At 40.9% G+C, this 22,234-nt stretch overlaps 2 protein-coding genes and 1 non-coding gene across 3 annotated transcripts; 1 reads left to right on the top strand and 2 right to left on the bottom strand.

The window, feature by feature from the left end:
• The first annotated feature begins 1,836 nt into the window (after positions 1–1,836).
• Positions 1,837–5,225, top strand: LOC103711147 (protein IQ-DOMAIN 1-like). The gene is made up of 4 exons (XM_008797177.4): positions 1,837–2,534; positions 3,595–3,789; positions 4,084–4,161; positions 4,241–5,225. Exons 1-4 carry the CDS (start codon positions 2,079–2,081, stop codon positions 4,994–4,996), a joined length of 1,485 nt encoding a protein of 494 aa, XP_008795399.2. The 5' UTR covers positions 1,837–2,078; the 3' UTR covers positions 4,997–5,225.
• A 7,071-nt stretch (positions 5,226–12,296) lies between these two features.
• Positions 12,297–12,370, bottom strand: TRNAV-AAC. Its single transcript has one exon. It is a non-coding gene; the product is annotated as a tRNA-Val (tRNA).
• A 2,099-nt stretch (positions 12,371–14,469) lies between these two features.
• LOC103711148 (RHOMBOID-like protein 3) lies at positions 14,470–17,822 on the bottom strand. Its single transcript, XM_008797178.4, has 5 exons — positions 17,251–17,822; positions 16,288–16,451; positions 15,762–15,925; positions 15,425–15,675; positions 14,470–14,855 (listed from the first exon to the last, which is right to left on the bottom strand). The coding sequence occupies exons 1-5, from the start codon at positions 17,574–17,576 to the stop codon at positions 14,744–14,746; spliced, it is 1,017 nt and encodes a 338-aa protein (XP_008795400.2). The 5' UTR covers positions 17,577–17,822; the 3' UTR covers positions 14,470–14,743.
• Between the last annotated feature and the right edge of the window lie 4,412 nt (positions 17,823–22,234).

The raw sequence follows: 22,234 nt of genomic DNA, 5'->3' as shown, positions 1-22,234 counted from the left end.
TTTACGGCAAGACTTGCCCCCTTAAAAGGAATACTGAAATCTGAAAACTATAATGAAGGCAGTGGTTTGTTGTTCAGAGACATGCAAGCTTGCCTATGATAATGCCTAGCCAGCGCGTGGCTTGATTGGTTTTTCTTCATGGGACATCATATTTTCCAGATGCCTAGCTGCAAACTAAGGTTGATGATATGCCGCCACCTTGGTCAATGTAGCTAGGCCGGAGGAAAAACAGCTAATAACTGTTAAATAAGATTGGAGTACGTACCCCTCCAAGCTACGCTGAGCGGTCACTTTCTCAAGGGACCGTAGTGGCATGGGAGAGAAGTTCCGGTTCCGATCATTAACTCATTTTATTTGATCTATGGGTAAGCATTAAGAGAATTAGATTCTTCATATCTTCATACGATTTTCACCTTAGTGCTATTTTTGAGTGTCTGGCTCGCTGGCTTGGATACGTTCTGGTTGATCAAACTAATTTTGAATTAAATAAATTTAGGCTTTGGGTTAGATCGGAAACACCCAAAATTCAAGTATTTGAGTTTAGATCTATGCTCTTGAACATGGGTCCGAGTATTACATCGTGATCTCACCAAATGTTAATAGCATATCCCTGGATTTAGTGATTTTACGGTGATTTAGGACTGGATTTTGAGAGAATTGAAAAAAAAAGAGAGAGTAAAATTATGTCCTTTGTGAGACATTTTGAAGCTTAAATATGTGGATTTAAGGTGGAAGAGCTTCAGAGACCAATCTCTCGACCTTCCTCTTTTCCTCTTTCTTTGTTTTCTATCAATAGAACTAGAAAATGGAGAGAATAAAGAGAAGACAAAAGGCCAGCCTGAACCGATCAGCTTCAAAAGATTCAAATAGTTCATGTGCGATTCACCCCCAATATGTCCTTCAATTGGCTTTATGCGGCGTGGCTCGGCCTCAATTTATCACGCAGCTCACACTGAACCGTACGATTTTTCAATTCTTGGTTACATCTTATTAATGAACATTTATACGATCTAGTTTCATTCCGTTAAAAAATTAACGGTTTCAAATTAAAATAAGTAAAATATTTTTAATAAATAAATGCGCTAAAAGTAATATTTATAAGGCAAGGTGATGGAAAATAAAACAATAATTTCAAAATTTTAATTTATTTTTACTTAAAATAAATAAATCATTCGCCTCCCCTGCCCGTTGCTCTGTTTTTGCCTGCCTGGTGAAAGCCAGCCCAGCCTCCGCATCCCCTCACCCGCGGCTTGCTCGGCCCGACGGACTCCGGCTGCCAACCTCCTCAACGGCCGGCGTCTTGTCACCGTCTCGCGCCAGGGGCGCGCGGGGCCCACCCCGAGAATCCCACGTCCATCGCAGCCGTCCAATCCTATGATGGTTTGATCAAACGTCACGGGGCGTCCGATCGCTGAGCCCATCTTTCACCTTTTCTCCTTACCAGGCCCGAAATGTACTTTCCGAGAAGAGAACCCAGGGGTCGAACCCGTACCGCATGTCCATGCCCTCGTCCATCCACGACACCCAGGTGGTATCGGGACCCACAGCGCTCTATCACCCCTCTGATCAAAATCCAGCCCCAATCTGACGGCTGAGGTCCCTCACTGACCTCGAACACATAGGACCGTCCCGTGAATGCCAAGAAAAGTAGCTGTGGTCCTTCGTACGGACGTGACAGCGAAGGGGCAGCATAAAACGCTGGGTCCTTAGATGAAATAAGTAGGGTAAAGTTGTAATTGTACGTCACAGTGGCATTATCTCATGCCAGCGGAACACGGGATCTCTTACTTTTAAAATTGCAAATATTTTTTTTATAATAATAAAAAATTATATGCAAGGTCCCCTTCGCTCTGGAGTCGCAAGGAGCAACTCCTCGCTCTGACCCCCCGGGTCTCCCTCTTTCTTTTCCTCCTCCCTTCTCTCTCCCTGCGTTCACATTTTTACCGACTCTTTTTCTTTGATTTAAATTCCCGCTCTTTGGTCTGGCCTTTGCTGAAGCGAATTAAGTTTTGAGGATGGGTCTTTTGACGGGGGTGCCGTGGCGGGCCGGGAAACCGTTGCCGGAGGAGCCGTAGGAAATGGGGAGGGCGGCGCGGTGGTTCCGGGGACTTTTTGGCGGCAAGAAAGCGGATTCCGGCGGAGAACCGCGGGCGGAGAAGAAGAGATGGGGCTTCGTCAAGTCGTTCCGGGAGAAAGGCCACCACCACGAGCAGCGGGAGGGAGGGCCGCCACCGCGAGTGGAGGCGGCAGCGACGGTTCTGGAGGAGCGGAAGGGGTCGTATAGGGAGGTGCCGCGGCCGTACGCGCCGGCGGAGGTGGTGGATGCGGATGCGGACGAGCAGAACAAGCGGGCCATTGCGGTCGCCGCAGCGACCGCGGCGGTGGCGGAAGCGGCCGTGGCCGCCGCGCAGGCGGCTGCCGCGGTGGTGCGGCTGACGAGCAGCGGGCGGAGCGTCGCCGGATTCGCCGCTGGCGCCGGGAAGCAGGAGCAGTGGGCGGCTGTTAGAATCCAGGCAGCATTCCGGGGTTATCTGGTAAGCCTTCTTTTCCTCTCCCTCTTCTCTCATACTCTTACATTAATACTCTTAAATAAACAGAAATTTTAACCAATGAAAGGAAAAGAAACTTAAAACCGTGAATTTAATTCGTAACTTCTTCCATTTTAAGGATACTTCTTCTTCTTCAAGGAGAAATAAAGGAAAAGAAATCAGTTTTTTAATCCGGAAGCAGGGCAATTTTGTCCTCTTCTTGTTCGAGTTTAGTTCCTGATTTATTTCTAGTTTCGCCAGATCGTCTCCAAGATCTAATATTTCTAAAAGTGCAAATATCGATCACCTCAACAAAAACTATGCAATTTCCTCCAATGGCTAAAGGATTAGGTTCTGAATTCCTCCTTGGTGGAGTGAGCTGGTTTGCGTGATTCTAATGGGACCTGTCACCTCAAAGTTGCCATTTTGCCTAGCCTGTACTCCTATATTCCCCCCACCCGAGGCTGTAACCCGTCCAATTCTTTCCCTTCCAACTTGTCTTAGATGGCGAGTCCTCTCGGCCTTTCTGTCTTTCCTTCAATGCACCACCAGCTCCTACCTCTCTCTTGCTTCTTCTTGCTCTCATTGATTCTCTCGTATAGGAAAGAGTCTTTTTTGCCCCTTCTTTTCTCATTAAAAAAACCCAGGCCGGGAACGGTGCTAGAAGAACCGAGAAGGGTAGTTACGTGCATTACAACGCTCCTTCAACAGGGTTCATTTAATTGGACAGTTTGGAAGTAGTTGTTGATCAGTCTACCTCGTTGTGTATTTAATAGCAGCTTGGAGCAGTAATTAGCTTAAATTGGGACTAGATGACGCCTCTTTTCTTCTCATCTCCTCTTTTATCGCTACTTCATTAGGTGCTTCATCTTGGGAAATATTCTCTCTTTCCTCCTAATCCGAAAGATGGACCTAGAGGTGAAACTGGTGGGGTTTGATGTCAATTTCTTAGCTGCCCCTATCGACTCAGGAGCAGTGGGTTAGACTAGTGTTCCCAGGTGAAAGGAATCTAAAAGTTTTAGCGATAATTCAGACGTTTGGTAACTGGTTTAATGATGTTTTGAAGGCGAGGAGGGCGTTGAGGGCGCTGAAAGGGTTGGTGAAGCTGCAGGCATTGGTCAGGGGCAACATTGTGAGGAAGCAGGCGGCCGAGACGCTGCGATGCATGCAGGCGTTGGTGAGAGTCCAGGGCCGGACCCGGGCTTGCCGAGCCCTCCGGTCGGAGATGACCAGGTCTGGCAAAAGCTTCCGCACTCATGCTGTAAGTCTGACGACCTCTTGTTTCTCTGGCCTCTTATGGTGTTCTGTCGAACTGCGCATATAATTTTGCCTTGAAATGATTTTGGCTGATTCGCTTAAGAGGACTAGGTTGAAAATCTTTGTTGAGATTGCTTGTTGACCAAGCGATTCTAATGCTGCCTTGCCTTTTGATTGATTAAAGTACGAGAATTCACCCATAATTGTTTCTTTGTTGTAATATCATATGGGTCTGGAGAACGAAAGATGATGCTGGTATGTGGAGGTTTTTGTTGACACTAAAGTTGTGTGCTGATAGGGCCCTCCAACACCGGAGAAGTACGAACAAGACGTTCGACCAAGTGGTTCAAGATCTGATCGGTCTTGCACTCTCAAGGTACGTCTCAGTTCAATTTCTTGCAACCTAGCAATGCTGCGCGCGAAATGTACCCAAGTCATGCTGTCTTTGTGTTCAGAGGAGTTCTTCAAAGCCAGCCAGTGTCGATGCTGTAGATTCGGAAAGAACACACTCTTCTGGATGGAACTGGCTGGATCGGTGGATGGAGGAGCGTTACTGGGACAGCCGAGAAGCAGCTGCAAAGGCTGGAGCAGCAATGGATGATGACAAGAATGCTAGGATCTTGGAGGTTGACCCTGGAAAGCCACAATTTAACCCCAAGAGGAGGGGCAGCCATCTCCAGTCTTCATGCTCAACCCTGGCCTCTGATCAGAACAGCCGCAGCTTTGCCACTGTGCCTGATTCACCATCGAAGGTCTCGACAACTGCTCAGCTATCCATTCCCAGCCCATCCTCCGTCGACATGCGGCAATCTCTTAGCCCCCCGAGGTTCCACCTCCCCGAACCTGGTGACTTCGGTGAGAGCCCGCTGTTCTACTCTGCAGCATCTCGGCCCGGAAGCTCGAGGAGGGGGTCCTTCACTCCGTCGAACAGCGAGTGCGCTCGCAGCTTATTCAGCGGGTACTTGGATTACCCCAACTATATGGCAAACACGGAGTCATCGAGGGCGAAGGTGCGGTCTCACAGTGCACCGAGGCAGCGGCCCGAGTTCGACAAGTCAGGCTCGACCAAGAGGCTCTCGGGTCAGGGGTTCGCGCAGCAGCATTCGGGGACATCAGCCCAGAGGCCATCTTCCCTGCACGCCAAGTTCGCCAACAAGGCCTACCCGGGCTCCGGCCGGCTGGATAGATTGGGGATGCCCATTAGAATGTGATAGCGAGCTTTAACCTCCAAAAAGTACTGCAGGCTTGTGTACTTTGTGTTCATGGGTCGGTCTCTCGGCTATAGTTGTGTTCCTTCAAAATCTTTCTGTCCCATCCTTCCACTATCGGCAAGTCAGTCTTTAGTCATGTCTGCCTCTCAGGTCATCGACAGTGTCATGTTCTGCTTTTTAGAATCCTGCAATGGAATCGGAATATCATATTTTTGATGCGTGCTTTTTCTTTTGACTTTGTTTGAGTGGTTGATCGGTCCAATGTAACTCCCTCCGTCTAAAGCTAAGTAGAGAGTTGGATGCCGTCCATCAGATAAAATGTAAGCTTTTGTGTAGATTCGGTGAAAAAGGTCAACAGCCGCTGGAATTTTATAGGCGATTGGGTTGCTCAGAGAGAGGTGTCGTAAAGGAGAACGCAAGGGGGACGACGACCGATGAGACGGTGTGCTTTTTTTTTTTTTTTGTTTTTTTGTCGGTGGAGAGGAGCGAGAGGGGAGGAGGTGGGTGCGAGCCGGCCATGCTACGGGTTCTGGATCGACTATCTAGGGACAATGAATGCCCTGGCCTCGGTTCTCGCTGGAAATTGGTGTTTTCTTCCACGTATTATTTTGGCGTATTTTGGTCCTTCCGGTTTGGGTCTTGCATAACGAGTGGGCCTGATCTATCGTGTCCAAGTCCAAGGATCCCATGGCCCCACCTTGGATCACACAACCGACGGCTGTGCTCAACTGTTCCGGCGCTATTCTCCCCTCCGTTTTTTACCACACCGTGACGTGTTCGTGTTGGGAGATATGGTAGGGTCCACCATCAGATTGGTAAGAGAACCTGCACAGAGATGGGCTGGCACTCGGAGCCGGCATGGATGAGGACTGGAAGCTTGTTGGTGACTGTAGGAGGGGAAAAACATTGACAACCTTAGCACCAATGTATGTGTAAGTTGGTGGTGGGAAGCCAAAAAAAAAAAAAAAGAAAAGAAAAGAAAGTGGTTGATGTTAAAGGCTAATCATATAATAGAAATAGCAATCATCGTTTGATATAATGCTTTCATTAGACTTAATTTTTTTAATTTTATATTTTTTATTTATGATTTTTTTGTTATATTGATCAAAATTATTATTATGGTTATTTTGAATAATTCAGTTAGTGGTTTGATTGGTGAGCAATGATTTCAGGAGTATGCTATTAGGGGTGTATTAAATAACCACTTTAAAGGCAACCGTCTTTGCTTAACTTGTTGGTGCCTGAAAAATATAATTAATGTAAAAGAATAAGTTATTGAGTTTATAGTTAATTAATTCATTTATATTGTTATGCAGCAATAATCGCACATCAAAAAATTAGGCCATAAACAGTATTAGCTGTACCCATGCAAAGTTGGTAAAGAGCATCATTGTGGTTGTAAAGAGCATTATTGCAAATGTCCGATCCTGTAGTATGATTAGATAGTAGGATCCAGGCAGCAGTGAGGTTTGGTGACTCGGATTATGGAGAGGCCCCTCACCCGTAAACAATGCTTGTATTTAGCATAGTTTGTGGGCCTCGATCGGCTATTATGGTGCGTATTAAAACATGAGCAAAGAGAACGAGCAAAATAATGATAGGTAGCCGCAGAGGCAACAGCAACAAACAATCAAAAAGGTCTTTTTTTAATATATTGTGTTTTCTTCACAGTTTCAGTTGATGGCTGATGTGTGAGATTTGTATAGAGTTGTCTTGAACGGCTAATTCTTGGCCGGCAATCCCGAGACAGTATGTTCCAAGAGAAAATAATAATGGAAACAATGTAATAATTAGGGTGCAAAATCTCCAAACGATCAATGATTTCCACGAGCTAAGTAGACCTTTCATGATAAGGTTTTTCTTGCTGCAACCGAAAATTTCAATGGATTGTAGTACCAGAGTTCTGTTATCGAATCTTATCTTCATCAAAGTTAGGAAAGTAAGAGGTAGTGGAGGAGGCAGCTCCTAGCTAGTGTATTGCTCAAAATTTACCTACAAATCTCATGGCATACAAAGATCAAATATAAAATTTGAAATGGCCAATCGTGATGGACGATGAAATTTTCTATCTCTTCTCCGTCAATTTTAAAGTCGGTCAGGATAATTGAGCTGAAAATTCTATAAAATTTGGGCTACTACAATTAGTAAATTTATAAGATTATAGGCTGAGTTAGGTCTGTATTCATAAATATCTAAAATTAGTTTTGAAGCGGACCGATCCAAATCTGATAGAAAGCTAAAAAAAAAATCTGTTGTCCAACTCTATTAGGTTCGGACCGATCCACTTTAGAGTTATTTTTGAATATTTATAAATATAGATGTAATTCAGCTTATAATCCTATAATTTTGTTGGTTGTATTGATCCAATTTATAAATTCTACAAATTTTTTGGCCTAACCACTCAGACGGGCTCTAAATATGATAAAGATTTTTGGGCTCTCATCATGTGGGCCCAGGTTTGCCGACGTTGGAGGACATTACCCAGGTGACAGAATATCATGTTGCCACGTGGTGGCATCCAACAAGAGGCAGCAGCACGTGGGAGGGTATATGGGATGGGATTCCATGCGGCCAGGTTGGAAAGCAAGCCACATGCACCTGCTCGATGTCTGCCACGTTGCCCGACAAACATGCCCCTAGAGAATGTAGCTAGATATACACGAGAGAGGGGCACACTCGGTCTTCTTCTTCTTCTTCCTGACCCATGCCTTGTGTCCATGCCTAAAGGCCAATGTAATGTATTTATAACTGCCATGCTCATAATACGAGCCAAGAAAAAAAAGGAGGAGAAATTTTGCTTTAAATTAAAGCAGGAGATTCCTATCTTCCAGAAATTTTCTAGGTGGGCAATGGTACATCATCATTTTTTTCTTTTTTTTTTTTCTTTTTTGGTAAGCACATCATTGCTCCATATCCACTTCGTCCATATGATGTTACTTCTGTATTTCATCTGGGTTTACAAATGAAGTATGATTCAAATTTTAATAAATCTTATTTTTGCCAAACAAGTTTAACAATTAATTTACAGACTGGAATGACATTATTTCTGCAATAAGGCTCTCTTTATTCTTTTTCCTTCCCTTTTTTACAAAGAGAAAATCCTTTAACTCTCGAGATATTATAGTCATGAAAAAACTTTTAATCGAATTAATAAGAATAGAAGAACTGTTTCAAAAGAAATAACTACCTCGATTCCACTTACTTTTATTCATAATGAAATTGTCATCTTGAGTTTGATGTGTTTGTGTCAAAAAAACCAAAAAAAGATAAATAATTTTTTTTCTTTTTTCTTGCTATATGATTAGAGTGCCATTTTCTAGATGCATGTGTAGGCTCTGACAAATGAGAGAATTGAAGAGAGGGTTTCTAATCATGGGACTTGGTATATTTATAACTTAAAATTATCATGCTGAGGACTTATTATATTAGACTATATTGTTAAAAAAAGCAATAAAGAATAACACTACTATTTTACAGCTCCCTCTCAAGTAATACATAAAATAAATTAGGAACAAAGATGTCTTATTTTGTCCTTGGTGATAAATTGTGCATTATCCTAACTATTTCTTCTATGTGGAAGCCTCCAAGTCTGCCTATCTTGTGAGGTGGACGAGTCAGTGGATCATGCTCTATTCCAGTGCGTTTGGGCGAGGCAGACTTGGAGGCTGTCCGAGATCCCGGAGAGTGCCTGGAGCCGGAGGGATTGTTTTTTGGAGGAGGTTCGGCAGTGGTCTAGTTCCCCTCAGATGCGCCTTGTGGCTATTCGAGCGTCCTGCACAGCGTACCAGATCTGGCTGGCCAGGAATGCTCGAGTATTTGGCGAGCTCCGCCCGTCCCCACGATTCGTGATGGAGCGGGCTCGGACACAGGCAGCAGAGCTTCTCTCTGCAGGGTTGGATGACAGACCTTTGATAGCTCGGGACATCTGGGGCCCCCATACTGCTACGGCAGCTTCTCACACGGTGTTTTTCACCTGGGAGCCCCCACCCCCGAGTTTCCTCAAGGTCAACTTTGACGGTTCGGTCCTGGATGGAGGCAGGAGAGGAGGGGCAGGTTATGTTATCAGAGGACCGAGCTCTACCATGGTGGCAGCAGGGGGTGTCAGATCTTTGATACCTCGGTCCCAGGGGCAGAGCTGCGAGCGGCTTGGCTGGGATTGCGACATGCGCGGCGTGTGCTTCGGGCGAGCGCTATCCTTCTGGAGGGCGACTCGTCCACGGTGATCAGATGGGCCCAGCAGGGCCCTCACAGGGACGGAGGAGGGGTGCATCCTCTGCTTCGTGATATAGGGTCAATAGTAGGGGAGGGGATCACCTTTCGGGCTATGCATATATATCGGGAGGCCAACGGGGCCGCGGACTAGGTGGCGGCATATGTGGCTCGCCACTCGGGAGATACCCTATGGGTTGGTGAGGATGATTTACCCGGTGCTTTCCGGGACATTTTGTTTGCAGACGCTTCTGGGTGTATTCGTACCCGACTAATATGAATCACCTGTTTTAGCAAAAAAAAAAAAAAAGAAGCAAGGGAGAAACTCCCATGTAGTGCGAACTTATGGCTTAGTTCCCCTACGTTTGTGCGCATGATGACCGAGATGATGATGGAGCGAGAGCTCAACTCTCGCATTCAAACAAAAGTTTTGTGCCCAATATCTGTATTAATTTATCCACCTCTCAATAATTATTTCAGGTGGGGCTAAATGATCCGAACCTTGCATCCTATAATATAAGTATCATAGCTTACCTATTATTTTAGATCCATAGGTTAATGATTACATAATAAGGTTCGTGATAATTGTTTCTTTAACCTCTTGTTCTGCCTCTACCTATGTTTTGGTTAAGATTCCATGCTTAAATTTGCTATCATCAGATCATACATCGAGCACTAGTCGAATAAAAAATCATGCAACTTTAGGGTATAAACTGATGGCAAAGTCCTACCAAGCTCAGCAAACACAATATATCTTGGATCTCTGTTTATTTGTTTATTAAATGCCTGAATTGGACGCTTTCTACAGCGCTTGCAGAAGATTGGTTGCACATGATCCCCTGAGGAAGCTTAGAAAGCCCACTGACTAGAGTGAGGACAAATGAGACATGTAAACTAATAAACTTTTGAAAGGAAGCTGCTTTAAATTTATTTCTAGTTTTATTTTGAAAACTCAGGTTGTTGCCGTGGGCTTGAATTCTTTTTGTTGGGACCATGCAAGCTATATTAATTTGAAAGCTGAGATGCAGGACCACCAAGTTGGGAAACCAATAAAGAGCTTAAATATTACTATATATTATGGGGGCCAACTTAGGTCAATGCATTGGTCAAGTGATGTCACTCGGACTCTTTTAACAAGTAGCCCATGAATTAATATATCCACCTACCATTTCTTAATGATAAGGCCTCTTGATTGGTTAATGTTGATGGCTTCACATGGAACATGGAATAAAATAAAATGTGTTCAAACCACTGGCCATGGCGATTGGGTCCTCTGCACCTGTCATAGGGAGCAACAAAGTGGACAGAGGAATGTCACAAAGTTGGTATAATGGCTTTCTTCTGCAAAGAGTCAGGATGTGGCTAGCTCAGGCTCCACAAGGTGCACACACGGGGAAAATTTAGAAGGGTGCTTAGAACTAACACAAGAAACATGACCTAAAGTTTCAGCTATACTTACTTTAATATTTAGTGTGCCCGACATGACCATAAAACACCCAGGTTTGGAGCAAACTTTGGTGGCCACCGTCTAGAATCTGACTCATTTCTGTGGAAGCTATATTGGTGGAGAACGCATGCAAAATGATGGTGACAAAAGGCAGAAAATAGTCGTTGTATTGGACTAATCATCCTCTTTTTTGGTTGATGGCTTCAAAAGATCACATTCTTCTTTGGCTTATTAATTGTGAGATGCCGCCTACCAATAAAAAAAATAAAAAAAACTGTGAGATGTTAACCCTGAGAATAACATATTGTTGAATAAAAATTTCTAAAGCTCAACTGGTTAGGAGGCTCCGATTGTATCTTTTGGGGAAAAAAATAATCCACCTTCAATCGCCTTTGGATCGCAAAATGGCTGCTTTGAAAGTTGCGCTGATGGATTATACAGCGAGTTGTAATATTTATCCGTCTGCATAGATTTTAGAATGATTCTTTTGCGATCTAACAGTTGTCGTTGCAAAAGAAGATGAATCAATTTTTCACTCGAATGATACAATCTGAACCTGATTATGAGCCAATAATACTTGATAATCATGTATTTATTAGAATACCTGATTTTGATAAATGATAGACGGTGCCAACAACAAACGGCGATATTGGCTTAATGTAACTCTCCATTTAATCCTTGACTTTTTGCTTATTCAAATTGCCGATCTCAGGAGATTTATTGAGATTTATTTATCTATTCTCTTTCCTCTTTTTCTTTTAATTGCATTGTGATCTATGAAAGTATTATTAATTTGATTTTTTTAATTAAAATACCAAACCGTAGAAGGGTAATTCGGTAACAAAGAAATACCCGGTCTTACAAAATTTCTCCCACTAAAATAGTAGAGACATAAAATCTAACCTTTTTCTTATTTAATTTTAACTAAAATTCTTCTACAAGATAGTACGTGGGAGCTGAGATCATTTATTCCAATCCCCACCTATACAGCTATTTATTGAACGAGCTTTTTTTTTTTTGCTAAAGCATTTACTGAACGGGCTTTGGAAGCAGAGGAATAACTCCTCGGAAAACAAAGTCAAGGAATGCTGCACAAAGCAACCACTCCTCAGCAATTATTTATGCTTCACTTTAGTCCCACTTTGAAGGCACGCAGATAGTCCCAATTAGGCACAAATCTCTCCCACCACCTAAAAATTCCCCCTAAAAGTGATTATCCAGTTCCAAACATCATGTTATTTTATCTAGTGAGAAGTGAAGAGAGAGATAAGAATATTATTTTTCCTTACAGGACAATATTTCCTACTATAATACCATTATAATTGATGTTATATCAGTAATTACATTAGTATTAAGTTGAACAGTAGTCTATTAAGATAAAAAAACAACCATTATAATCCTTATAATCCTCGAAAATAGATTAGGCGGATGCTTTGTTTTTTGTATTAAAAAAAATAATTGAATCAGATTTACCCAACCTTCAAGGATGGCATATCGAGGAACCATATTTTGTGTCCGGTTGTTGGATTTGGAAAGCTAAAACTGTTAGAAGATTCCGGCGAAAGAAATTAGATTGAAATAATAGACTGGAAAAAAAACAGGAAAACAAAAAAAAAAAAAACGTAAAAAAGGAAAAAATTAAAATGGCGTCGCCCGGACTCGAACCGGAGACCTTCAGTGTGTTAGACTGACGTGATAACCAACTACACCACGACACCACTTTGTAAAGATGCGTATCACTGAAACCTATATTATAAAAGAGAAGCTTTATTAGAACCAAGACGCCTCATACAAGATGACCTATGGTAGAAAAGTTTTTTTTTTTATATATATATAATGAAAACCTAGGATATAAGTTGCCTTATCCAAAAAGACCTATGGCACAAGGGTTTTTTTTTTTATGAAAACCTAGGATATGAGTTACTCTCCCCTAAAACTTTTCCGCCTCTCTAAAACTTATAAACTCAAAGTTATTCGACACTTACTATAATCGCAGTTATTAGATAATCAAGTTTAGAGCATTAGACCTGGCCTGATGCAAATTATCATTCTTGTTTTTGTCTAACAGTCATTTGGTAGGGTGTAAGTAGGCACAGTGAGGGTCCGTTTTACTGAAGTACTTCAGCTTCCTCGGAGGTAAAGGCACCTCAAGTCATTCCTCTCTAAATTAGGGCAGAATGGAAGGTCCCTTCATCTCCGAGTTGAACCAACCAAATGCTTGAAGTGGGCTCCCACAGCCCGTAACTAAGTTCGGGTGCCTAAACGGGCAACCAAACAGGCCTTAAGCTAATCAATGCTGTATTTCTTTAAATCTCAAAAACCTAAGACTTCAACGAGGGCCTGAATTACCTGTTCCTCTTAAAATAGTGAACATGCCAACCAGCTTAACAACGGCAAGGATGTGAAATTTTTTTTTATTGTAGAATTCGAAGCTTGTTGTACTTGATGTTTATTTTCTTTTTATGAGTGAAAAATTGATGTTTATTTTCCAAATGTACGTGCTTGAGAGCATATTTATCGTGAAGTCTGAGTTAAAGTTCAAGAAGGACATTCTTAATGCAAGCACACCGCAAAAGTTTCATCAGATCAGCCATGTCTATGGTTTGTGGTTGGGTGTTCTTAACGCTGTAGCGTTGCGGTAACTCTTTCGCCATCCATTCGCTCAATGAAAGAGAATAAGCTCGTAATCCGATCGTTTCCTTCGAGCAATTTTGTCATCGCTTGCACATATCTCATGCAGTTGGGGCTTTGGGTTGCAGTCATACTTATGTGCAATGACAAACCGGTTAGGCCAAGAATGGTTCAAAGATGAGATCAAAGACGTAGGAAAACCTGATTGTCTCTCACGTGGTCAGAAAAGAAAAAAAAAAAAAGAAGAGGGAAAGAACAATAATTCCAATTCTACGTGGCTGAGAAAAGACTAGGAATGCAATATGGGATCGAGTCGATTTTTAATAGGTTAAATAGGTTTATCCATCCGAACCTGACCTATTTATTAAATGAATGAAAAATTCAAATCTCAACAAAATTTGTTTATTAAACAGGTAACCGATCCGACCTACATAACGTACCTATTAAATAAATTAAGTCAAGTTAAACGCTTAAAGAAGCCAAGTGAATTTTTAACGAATTAAATAAATTTAAATAGATTAAACAAGTTAAAATAGATTAGGTTAGATACAGCAGGAACGAGTTAAGTAGATTTTAAATAGGATAAAGTTAAATAGATCAGATCACAACCCGATTAAATTATTAAACGGGTCAAAATAAATCAAACAAATCAAGCAAGTGAAAAGAACAAATATGAATGTAACTAACTTAATAAATAAGTATATTCAAGTTGATCTATTTATAATTTAAATTTATTTATGTCAGATCCAAACCTATTTAAAGTGCGTAATGTTGACAGGTCATAAATTACCACCCTAATAACGAGCCAATCTCTTGACATTGATTACAAGACCCACCACAACATCAATAGCTATTTATTCAAATTACCCTTGCTAAAAGGTAATAGAACAACTTCCATGATTCTGTTTGTCCCACCTGAAAACACGTGATTCAGCTACTACGCCAACCTAAACCCCATATATCCATGGCTCTTTCTCTTTTCAGGTCCCCACGACTTAAAAATGTCAAGGACCCAGAGCATGCGATTCCCCACAAACAGGCTGTTCTTAGCTTGCCATGCAATCCAAGGCAATCTAAAATCTTCTACAACTGGACCAGAAGAAAAGTCCGAAAGTTCACCTAGAATCTAACAGCAAAGCAACACTAAAAAAGATTAAAACAGCCAAAGTAGCAGGTAAACCAAACCTTTCATCAACATCGATCTTATAGTTTTATTAAAGTTGACCGTAAATGAAAATATTAATATATTAAAAGAACAGTAGTTGTCGGGAAAATTAGAGCACTAAATGATTGAAGAAACTACATATCGATCACTCTAAGATCCACTGAACAAACAAACCAGCTTTATAGCTATGTACAGATGAATAATATGCAACGTAACACTCGAGTGTAGTATTAAACTGTCCTCCAAGTAAAGCCTGAATATCTACTCCACAGCCAATGCATGATGAAACCAGTTCTCAATGACCACATCTCCATCGGGATGTCGGCACACAACTCAGATAATGACACCAATGGCAACGATCATTTCCATTCTCCCCCCGGAAAAGCATTACCAGGCCAACAACAAATCTGCAAAGAAAAAGGAAATATGGATTTAACAGGAGGCCATTTACCCTAAACTTCTAGTGATGTCATCATATTTAGGCTCAAAAAAAAGAGGAGATGAAGAAATATACTACTCATGTCAGCAGGATATTTTGAGTGGCTAAATATTATGCCAACCGGTGAGCTATACTTGATATAATTTTTTTTCCATGAAATCTTACAAGACGAGATCAAGGGTCTGACATTTGGAATTCGGCATATGGAAGGATTTTCCAATGATACATGACGCCACATTCTTTGTTCATGAACCATACCTAGCTGACTACCCACCAAACACTCACCTAATAGCATGTGATAGTGCTCCTCGCTCCCTTTTTTTTTTCTTTTGTACACCAAATTTTTTCGAATGCCCATTTTTATGGAAATAAGTATTATGCAAAATAAGTTTGACATAAATCTAGAAAAACCAAGCTCTTAAAAATTTACAGGTGAGAAGAACAAGCAAGTTGATGACTTTGAAAGTCATGATATATTGCACAAGATTCTGTAATAGCAATCAAATTAGATAAATAAATAGTCGAAGCAGTGCTTACCCGGCTACAAGCAGAACCAGTGCAACCACCCATAAGATCTTCTGATAAGGTTTATGCTTTGACTTGACCTGGCTTGCAGGGGGCAAATTATGGCGTTCCAACCAAGAAAACTGAGGCCGGATCAATAGTACAAAGCCTAGGAGAAATCCTGTTAGAAATCCTCCAATATGGGCGAAATTATCAACATGGGGTAATATCCCTACAGCTAAATTGATCACAATGATGACCAATAGAGTTAACAGAGCCGCAGCCTATAAAAAGAAAAACCAAATCAACGCAATGAGATTCATGAGCCAAAAAAAATTGTACACAAATCTCAAACAGAAAATTTATCCACCTTGTTAGCGTATATAGTCCAGTTTGTGATGAGTTCTGACAGCATTGCTCCAAGAAGTCCAAACAAAGCACCGGATGCACCAACAGAAATACTGTTTCTAATGAATAGAGATGAAAGGACGCTACCACCAAATCCTGATAGAAGGTATATTATCCCAATCCTCACTGCAAGAGGCAAGGCAGATATCGTTCAGCTAAACACAACTGCAGTTTACACAATATCCATAAACCAACCCAATTTTGTGATACCAAGAATTGAAAGCTATTGCAGCCGAGAAGAAGTATAAATGTCCAAATAGTTCCAAATTATGGAGACAAATAGGAGCAATTGAAACCAACTACATTCAAAAATATTCTCATTCAGGATCTTCGGTCATCGTTAATTGTGTATGCAGAAAACAATTAAGAATTATCCCAGAAGATTACAGTAAAAAAACATTGATGCTTTTGCTAACAATTTGATTTGGGACTAATCCGACATGTAAAACGATAAAATGATAATATTGACTAAAAGGAATTAAGCCCACCGAATCCAAATTGCTGTTCCAGGCGAATTCCAATAAAAATCAGGCTCAGCATATTCGCAAGCAGATGTACGACACCGGCATGCAACCAGATACATGTCACCAGCCTCCATCCTTGATGCTGATGCACCACTTTGTCCCATTCAAGAGCCCCCAACTTCTCCAATCTGGAAGAATAAAACAGGGCATCAACACTTTGTAGACAAACCTTCTCTTGATCTTCATAAGCCAAATTAGTGCAAGCAAAGTGATAGAACTAATTTAGTTCAAAATAAAGGATCATAGAATACACAATATTCCATGAAGAATAACTGTTCAGAACTGGCTAGAATAAGATTCTTCTACATTATAGCACCATGACAAAGGGGTCTAAAATCAGGTTGGTAGAAGGTCATGATGATTTGACTTTGTGTAAAAATGAAGCAAGTGGGCATCGCTATCAATTAACTTCTTCAGTGTGGAATTCCCGTCTAGCCCTAAATTTTGAAGACCTTCATTGACAAAGGATTGGGGCTGCCATCTTAAGCTAGAATAGAACTTTCAGAAGAAGAGGCTAAAAAAAATGAAACTAGCGAAATAATAAGTGTCAGCACGAGCGAGGACAAAAGAAAAACTAAAACTTCAAATTCCATTCTACCTCCGTTCTCTATCAACAAAACCAATCACAAAAGAAATAATAGCACTGAAAGTAAGTCATGGGACTCGATATTTCCAACACTTCGATAATATCCAAGTTCCCTTTCCAAAAGTACTGAAAGCGGGGAAAGATAATGAGGGGATTTGGATGAAATCAACTATTCAGTCTCCTCTCTTCCCCCAAGATCTGCTCGATACGAGCACCCAGGCAATAAAGATCGCAACTTTATCACAAATTCGGCGACAAAAAACCATCACAGGCAATAAAAATTCCGATTTTATCACGAATTTGGCGAGAAACAAGCACAAACAGGGTCAAAGAGACAATACGTGGAGGAGGAGGGACCGAAGAGCGGATTCTCGCGGAGGGGCTGGAAGGAGAAGCGGTGGAGAAAGCCAGCGACGCACGAACCAACGGGGTGGGGGTGGTCGGGGCAATTGTTGACGTACATGGTCACCACGAACATCGCCACGTTCGCCACCACGATCATGGGGACGATCCACGACGTCCACTCCCGCTCTGCCGACGACCCGGCGTCGAAGTAGAACGGAGACGGCGCAGACGCACCTCTTCCGCCGCCGTAGTACCCCGGGGCGCCACTACCCTTGCCTCCGGCGGCGGCGGCGCCGCCCCTCTCCACGTCGACGTTGGACATCGCCGCTGCACTGCTTCTGCTGACCTCAGAGGTGTGCGACAAGAGAAGAAAGGCGAATAGCTCTATCGAAGGAGGAGGAGGGGAGAAACTTATAGAAGTTTTGCTTGGATTGGAAGGAAGAGAAGAAGAAGGAGAGGCGAGGGTCGGTTGGGAGGAATGATGAGGAGAAGCCGAGAAGAAGAAGGGAAAGGGGAGAGCTTTTTTATTTGGTTAGGCGAGCTTCTTTTGGTGATCCTTGGGGGCAGTTTTTGGTGAGAAATAAATTATTTTAGCAGTTAGGAATAAAATTAATTGACGGTTGGCGGGGTTCGCCGCCGATTGCCGTGTTCTTTTACGCCGTGTCGACGCGGTGAGGAAAGCGGAAAGACACGCATATGATTTCCGGACGGGCTTGACGTTGAAAGAACATAAAATAAAATAAAAGTACAATTAGATCTGACAATAACTATCCATCCGAAAACCCGAACGCCAAATAAAAAATTAGACATCTATACATTCGTATTCAAAAATTCGAATTTATTTATAATGTTTTAAATTAGTATATTATTAACTTAATTTGTTTTTTTATGTAGTGATATTTTTGATAAGGTGATAAAGTTTGCAACTTATATATATGCATTTATGTTCGTTATTTTAATATCTAATTATATATATATATATGTATGTATCTTTTTAAAATAATTATAAATATAAATTTATATATCAGATTAATAATTTGTATTTATAATTATTAATTACAAATAAATATAAATATCAATATATTGATTTCCCATCCGATTTGGATCATTAGAGGCGGTGATGGTTCGAGGAGTTTCATGGGGTCGATGATTGGATGTTGCCTGGTTGTTTCTTTATTCACAAGCTAGGAGCCGGCCTTCCATCGTTGGACAATGCATGGTTCCCTCTGTTTTTTTAAAAAAATTCTTTTGTTGCTTCATGGTACCGCGGTTTCATTTTTCTGATAGAAAAACTTTAAAAGAATCGGGCTCTGGCGGTGGCTTAAAATAAGTACTTCCGTGTGAAGTAGAGTTGACATTGAAAAAGTTACAATAACATAGAATTTAAAAAAAAAACGGAAAGCATGGTAGAAGTATCCTACACTACAGCATAGGGCTTGTTTGGTCCATAAAAAGAGAAAAAAAAAATTCAAAAAAAGATATTAACAAAATATTTTATATTTGTTTAAAATTTTCAAAAAATAAAAAATAGTTTTTCATTGAAATAAGATGTTTATATTTCATGAAAAAAAAAATCGATATGAAATATGAAAAGATTCAATTACTACAGGCTGAAAATTGAATATTTTTTTAATAAAAGTACTCTTAAATTTTTAAATAGAATGAAATAATATATTTCTCTTTATTAAAAACATGATAGATATTTCACACAAATTTCTTATAAAAATAGATACTTAACCAAACATAAGTCATTCTAAAATATGCTACTTTTTTATGGTCCAAACATTGATTTACAAGAAAAAATATTTTAGTAAAAAAGAAAAAAAATTTCACAAACCAAACTAATATGTAGTTGATAAAAGAATAATATAATTATTATATACCTAGCATTGATTTCATGAAGAGTCAAACACATAACCCATATCTAGTATCTATTATATACATCTAAAATAGAAGTTCAGCTTATGCAAGCTATAAGATTATTAATACCAATATTAATATGCTCCGCGGTAATCAAAGCTCATAATTCAATGAAAATATTAATAACATCAATATTGATATGCTCAACTATTATTAAAGTTTATTGCTGCAACATATATTAATGATGTTGATATTGATGTGCTTGGCTATGATTAAAGTTTATTTTCTGATATAATCTTTTATTTACTATAATTTATTATATTATTTTATTATATTTTAAAAATAGTTTTAAAAAAATCATACCTTTTGCATCATGCAAGTCTGCTGCATTAGTAATAGGATCTTGTTAGATGACAATATTGTAGTTTTGAGCACATTTTTTTTTTACATAGTTGTTCTTTTTTACTACAGAAAAATAAGGCTTTAGAGATAGTTTTTACTGCTAAAAGTCCGTATTATTGCCACCAAGATGGTAGTCCAGTTGGAACGGGGCGTTTACTTCCAACCAAGTGGTTCTAGGTTCGAAACGCGCGGGCGTCGATTAAATTTGGGGACCAAATGCTCCACGCCTGGACACGGGGTCTGGAAGTGCTACTGGTCGGCTGGTAGCCTGGGTGGTGCCAGGTGTGACGTACTTACACGGAGGGTCGGATCGGGTAACCGAGCCGGCTCACGGGTGGGGAGGGTATAAGTAAAATAGGTCGGCGTGCCCAACACACGACTCGGTTTGCCCGCATCGAACATTCTCCTGGCGGGGTGGGGGGCCCAGTGGGGGCTGCTACGCGAGGTTGGGCTTGTCTCTTCCTCCCCCCCCTTCTTCTTTTTTTTTTTTTTAGCAAAAAAAAAAAGTCCGTATTATTGTAATTATTTTAAACACCGTCGAAATGAGTTCAAGCAAGTCAAGTATAATCAAAAAAAAAAAAACATAGATGTGCTGGAAAACTGGATTATATATAATATAACAGATCTTCTCTAAAGCAACCATAACAACTAATATAAATAATCTTACAGAGTTTTCCCCTTCGTTTCAAGCATGCCGAGTGTCCTTCCCAGTTGGCAAATATACGACTGATGAGAAAGTTTGGTGGCCGAAAGCGCGTAAACGCCAAAGCCAGCAGGAGATGGTTGGCAGCTGGTCGCTCGTCAAATGGGACCATCTTATTTGAATTTTTTTTAAAAAAAATAGTAGTTTAAAAGTTAAAACCATCTCGCTGGAGGTGAGCTAATCGCGGGAAAAGATAATTGAATAGTTAATTTTATTTAGATTTAGCTGAAATTTTAATATGTTGTTTCAGGTATTGAAAGATGTAGGTTGGACGGTTTGGATCTTTGAAAAGTCTTCTCTATTGATTATTTCAAGCATCAAGATTTAAAAAGATTAATTTTCTATTTTGTTGTTTACCGTTGAAATTCGGATTATTAGTATGAATATTCTTATTATGAAAGTTAAGGTTAAATTTTGTTAATGTTTCTGTAGCCTCTAATTGACCCAATGAAAATTTATTGTAATTTTATTATTGTAAATAGCGGAAGTTTTTAGCTAAACTAGGTTCCGTGATTTTTTTCTTTGCATCAAAAAAATTTTTACGTTCAAAAAATTGTATTACCTCTTATGGATTGCTTGATTATTTTATTTATTAATTTTTTAAATAAATTATAGATATTATTATTATTTGGTGAGTACTATTTTATTTAATTATATAAAAAAATTGCAGCATTACATTTCCTCATGAGCACCGGCTCCGGAAAAAATAAAAAAAAGGCCTAAAAATAAGGCTATCTGCAGCTGTAGGGGATTAGTTCTTTGCTGCCGAACGGTTTTCTGTAGCTAAAGCTTCTTAAAGGCTTGTAACGTTCACTGCTGATATATGGTGCGACCCGCACCGTTGAAATAAATAGGCTGCTGCGAGGATGAGAGCTTGGCTGTATGACAGACATGGTGATCCCAGTAGCACAGATTGAGTACCACGCTGTAGCACCACCAGGACTTGGTCCAGATGGTATGACCACTTTCCGAAATTGCAAGGGACATGAGTGTTTTGACCCTCAATTTGGTGGTCTCTATTTTAGCACTCCAATCTCGCAAGTGGCTCCGTCTACTCACGAACCTGGACGTCAGCCCCAAGTGAAAGGGGAGTTCGAATATGGTAGTGGGTGAGGTTAGAACCTTTCCCCGGTCTCCCTCTCTCTCTCTCAAAGGAGAGAGAAAAAGAGAGAAAGGAGCAGGCATAGGTTAAAATATTCTTAAAACATTAGGTAATTATCTCATGTCATCTAAATATGGTGGTTTATATGAATATATAGTAACATATCTCGGAACTAACTATACCGACATAGCAAATTAACCAAAGAACACTTGCCACATAGTCGCAAGCTTACCACATGACTGACCTAAAAGACGAATGAAGAGTCCATCACATTTCGAACTCTACTCCTGGCTGGCAACAGCTCGGCCATGAGCATGATCTGTTTCCAAATAAATATGAAGCTCGCACAATCCGCATGGTCGAGAAGCACGGGTATAAGTCATGGGTCAGACACACAGACTATTACCATAATGGCCAGCGCTTGCCCCCGAATTACTCAACGATGGGCTTCATCCTTCGCATGTATATTGCATTCTCGAACTTTTCCAGATAAGTTCTCTTTCGACTCTCCTACATTGCAACTCTCTGACCTTTTTCTATTTCCTGAGAATTGTGTCTAACTTAGATATCAGAGGATCCTCCACCAGCCAGGCTCTGGTGGGTGGACTTCCTTGTCTTTATTGTTTCAGGTCAGATCTAGCATTAAAGCAACGTCCGAGCGAGACCTTCACCATTCATCACCAACTTAGAGACGTACGACATCAACGCTATTGCTATCCGAGCACAACAGCCACCAGATCACTATCGTGAAGGTGCGTAGCGACCCCAGCAGACGAGCTGAGCACTCCAGCAACCCCATCAGCTCAGCGTCTTGGTCACATTGGGTTCAAGCAGCAACATTGTCACGCCTCGAACCTAATACCCGAGTTCGAGATGCAACACGACTGCACGCTCCCTAGGGCAGACCCAAGAG

The sequence above is a fragment of the Phoenix dactylifera genome, chromosome 5 (genome assembly GCF_009389715.1).
Source record: "Phoenix dactylifera cultivar Barhee BC4 chromosome 5, palm_55x_up_171113_PBpolish2nd_filt_p, whole genome shotgun sequence".
NCBI classification, from domain to species: Eukaryota; Viridiplantae; Streptophyta; class Magnoliopsida; order Arecales; family Arecaceae; genus Phoenix; species Phoenix dactylifera.
This window is presented reverse-complemented; position numbering and strand designations above follow the sequence as displayed.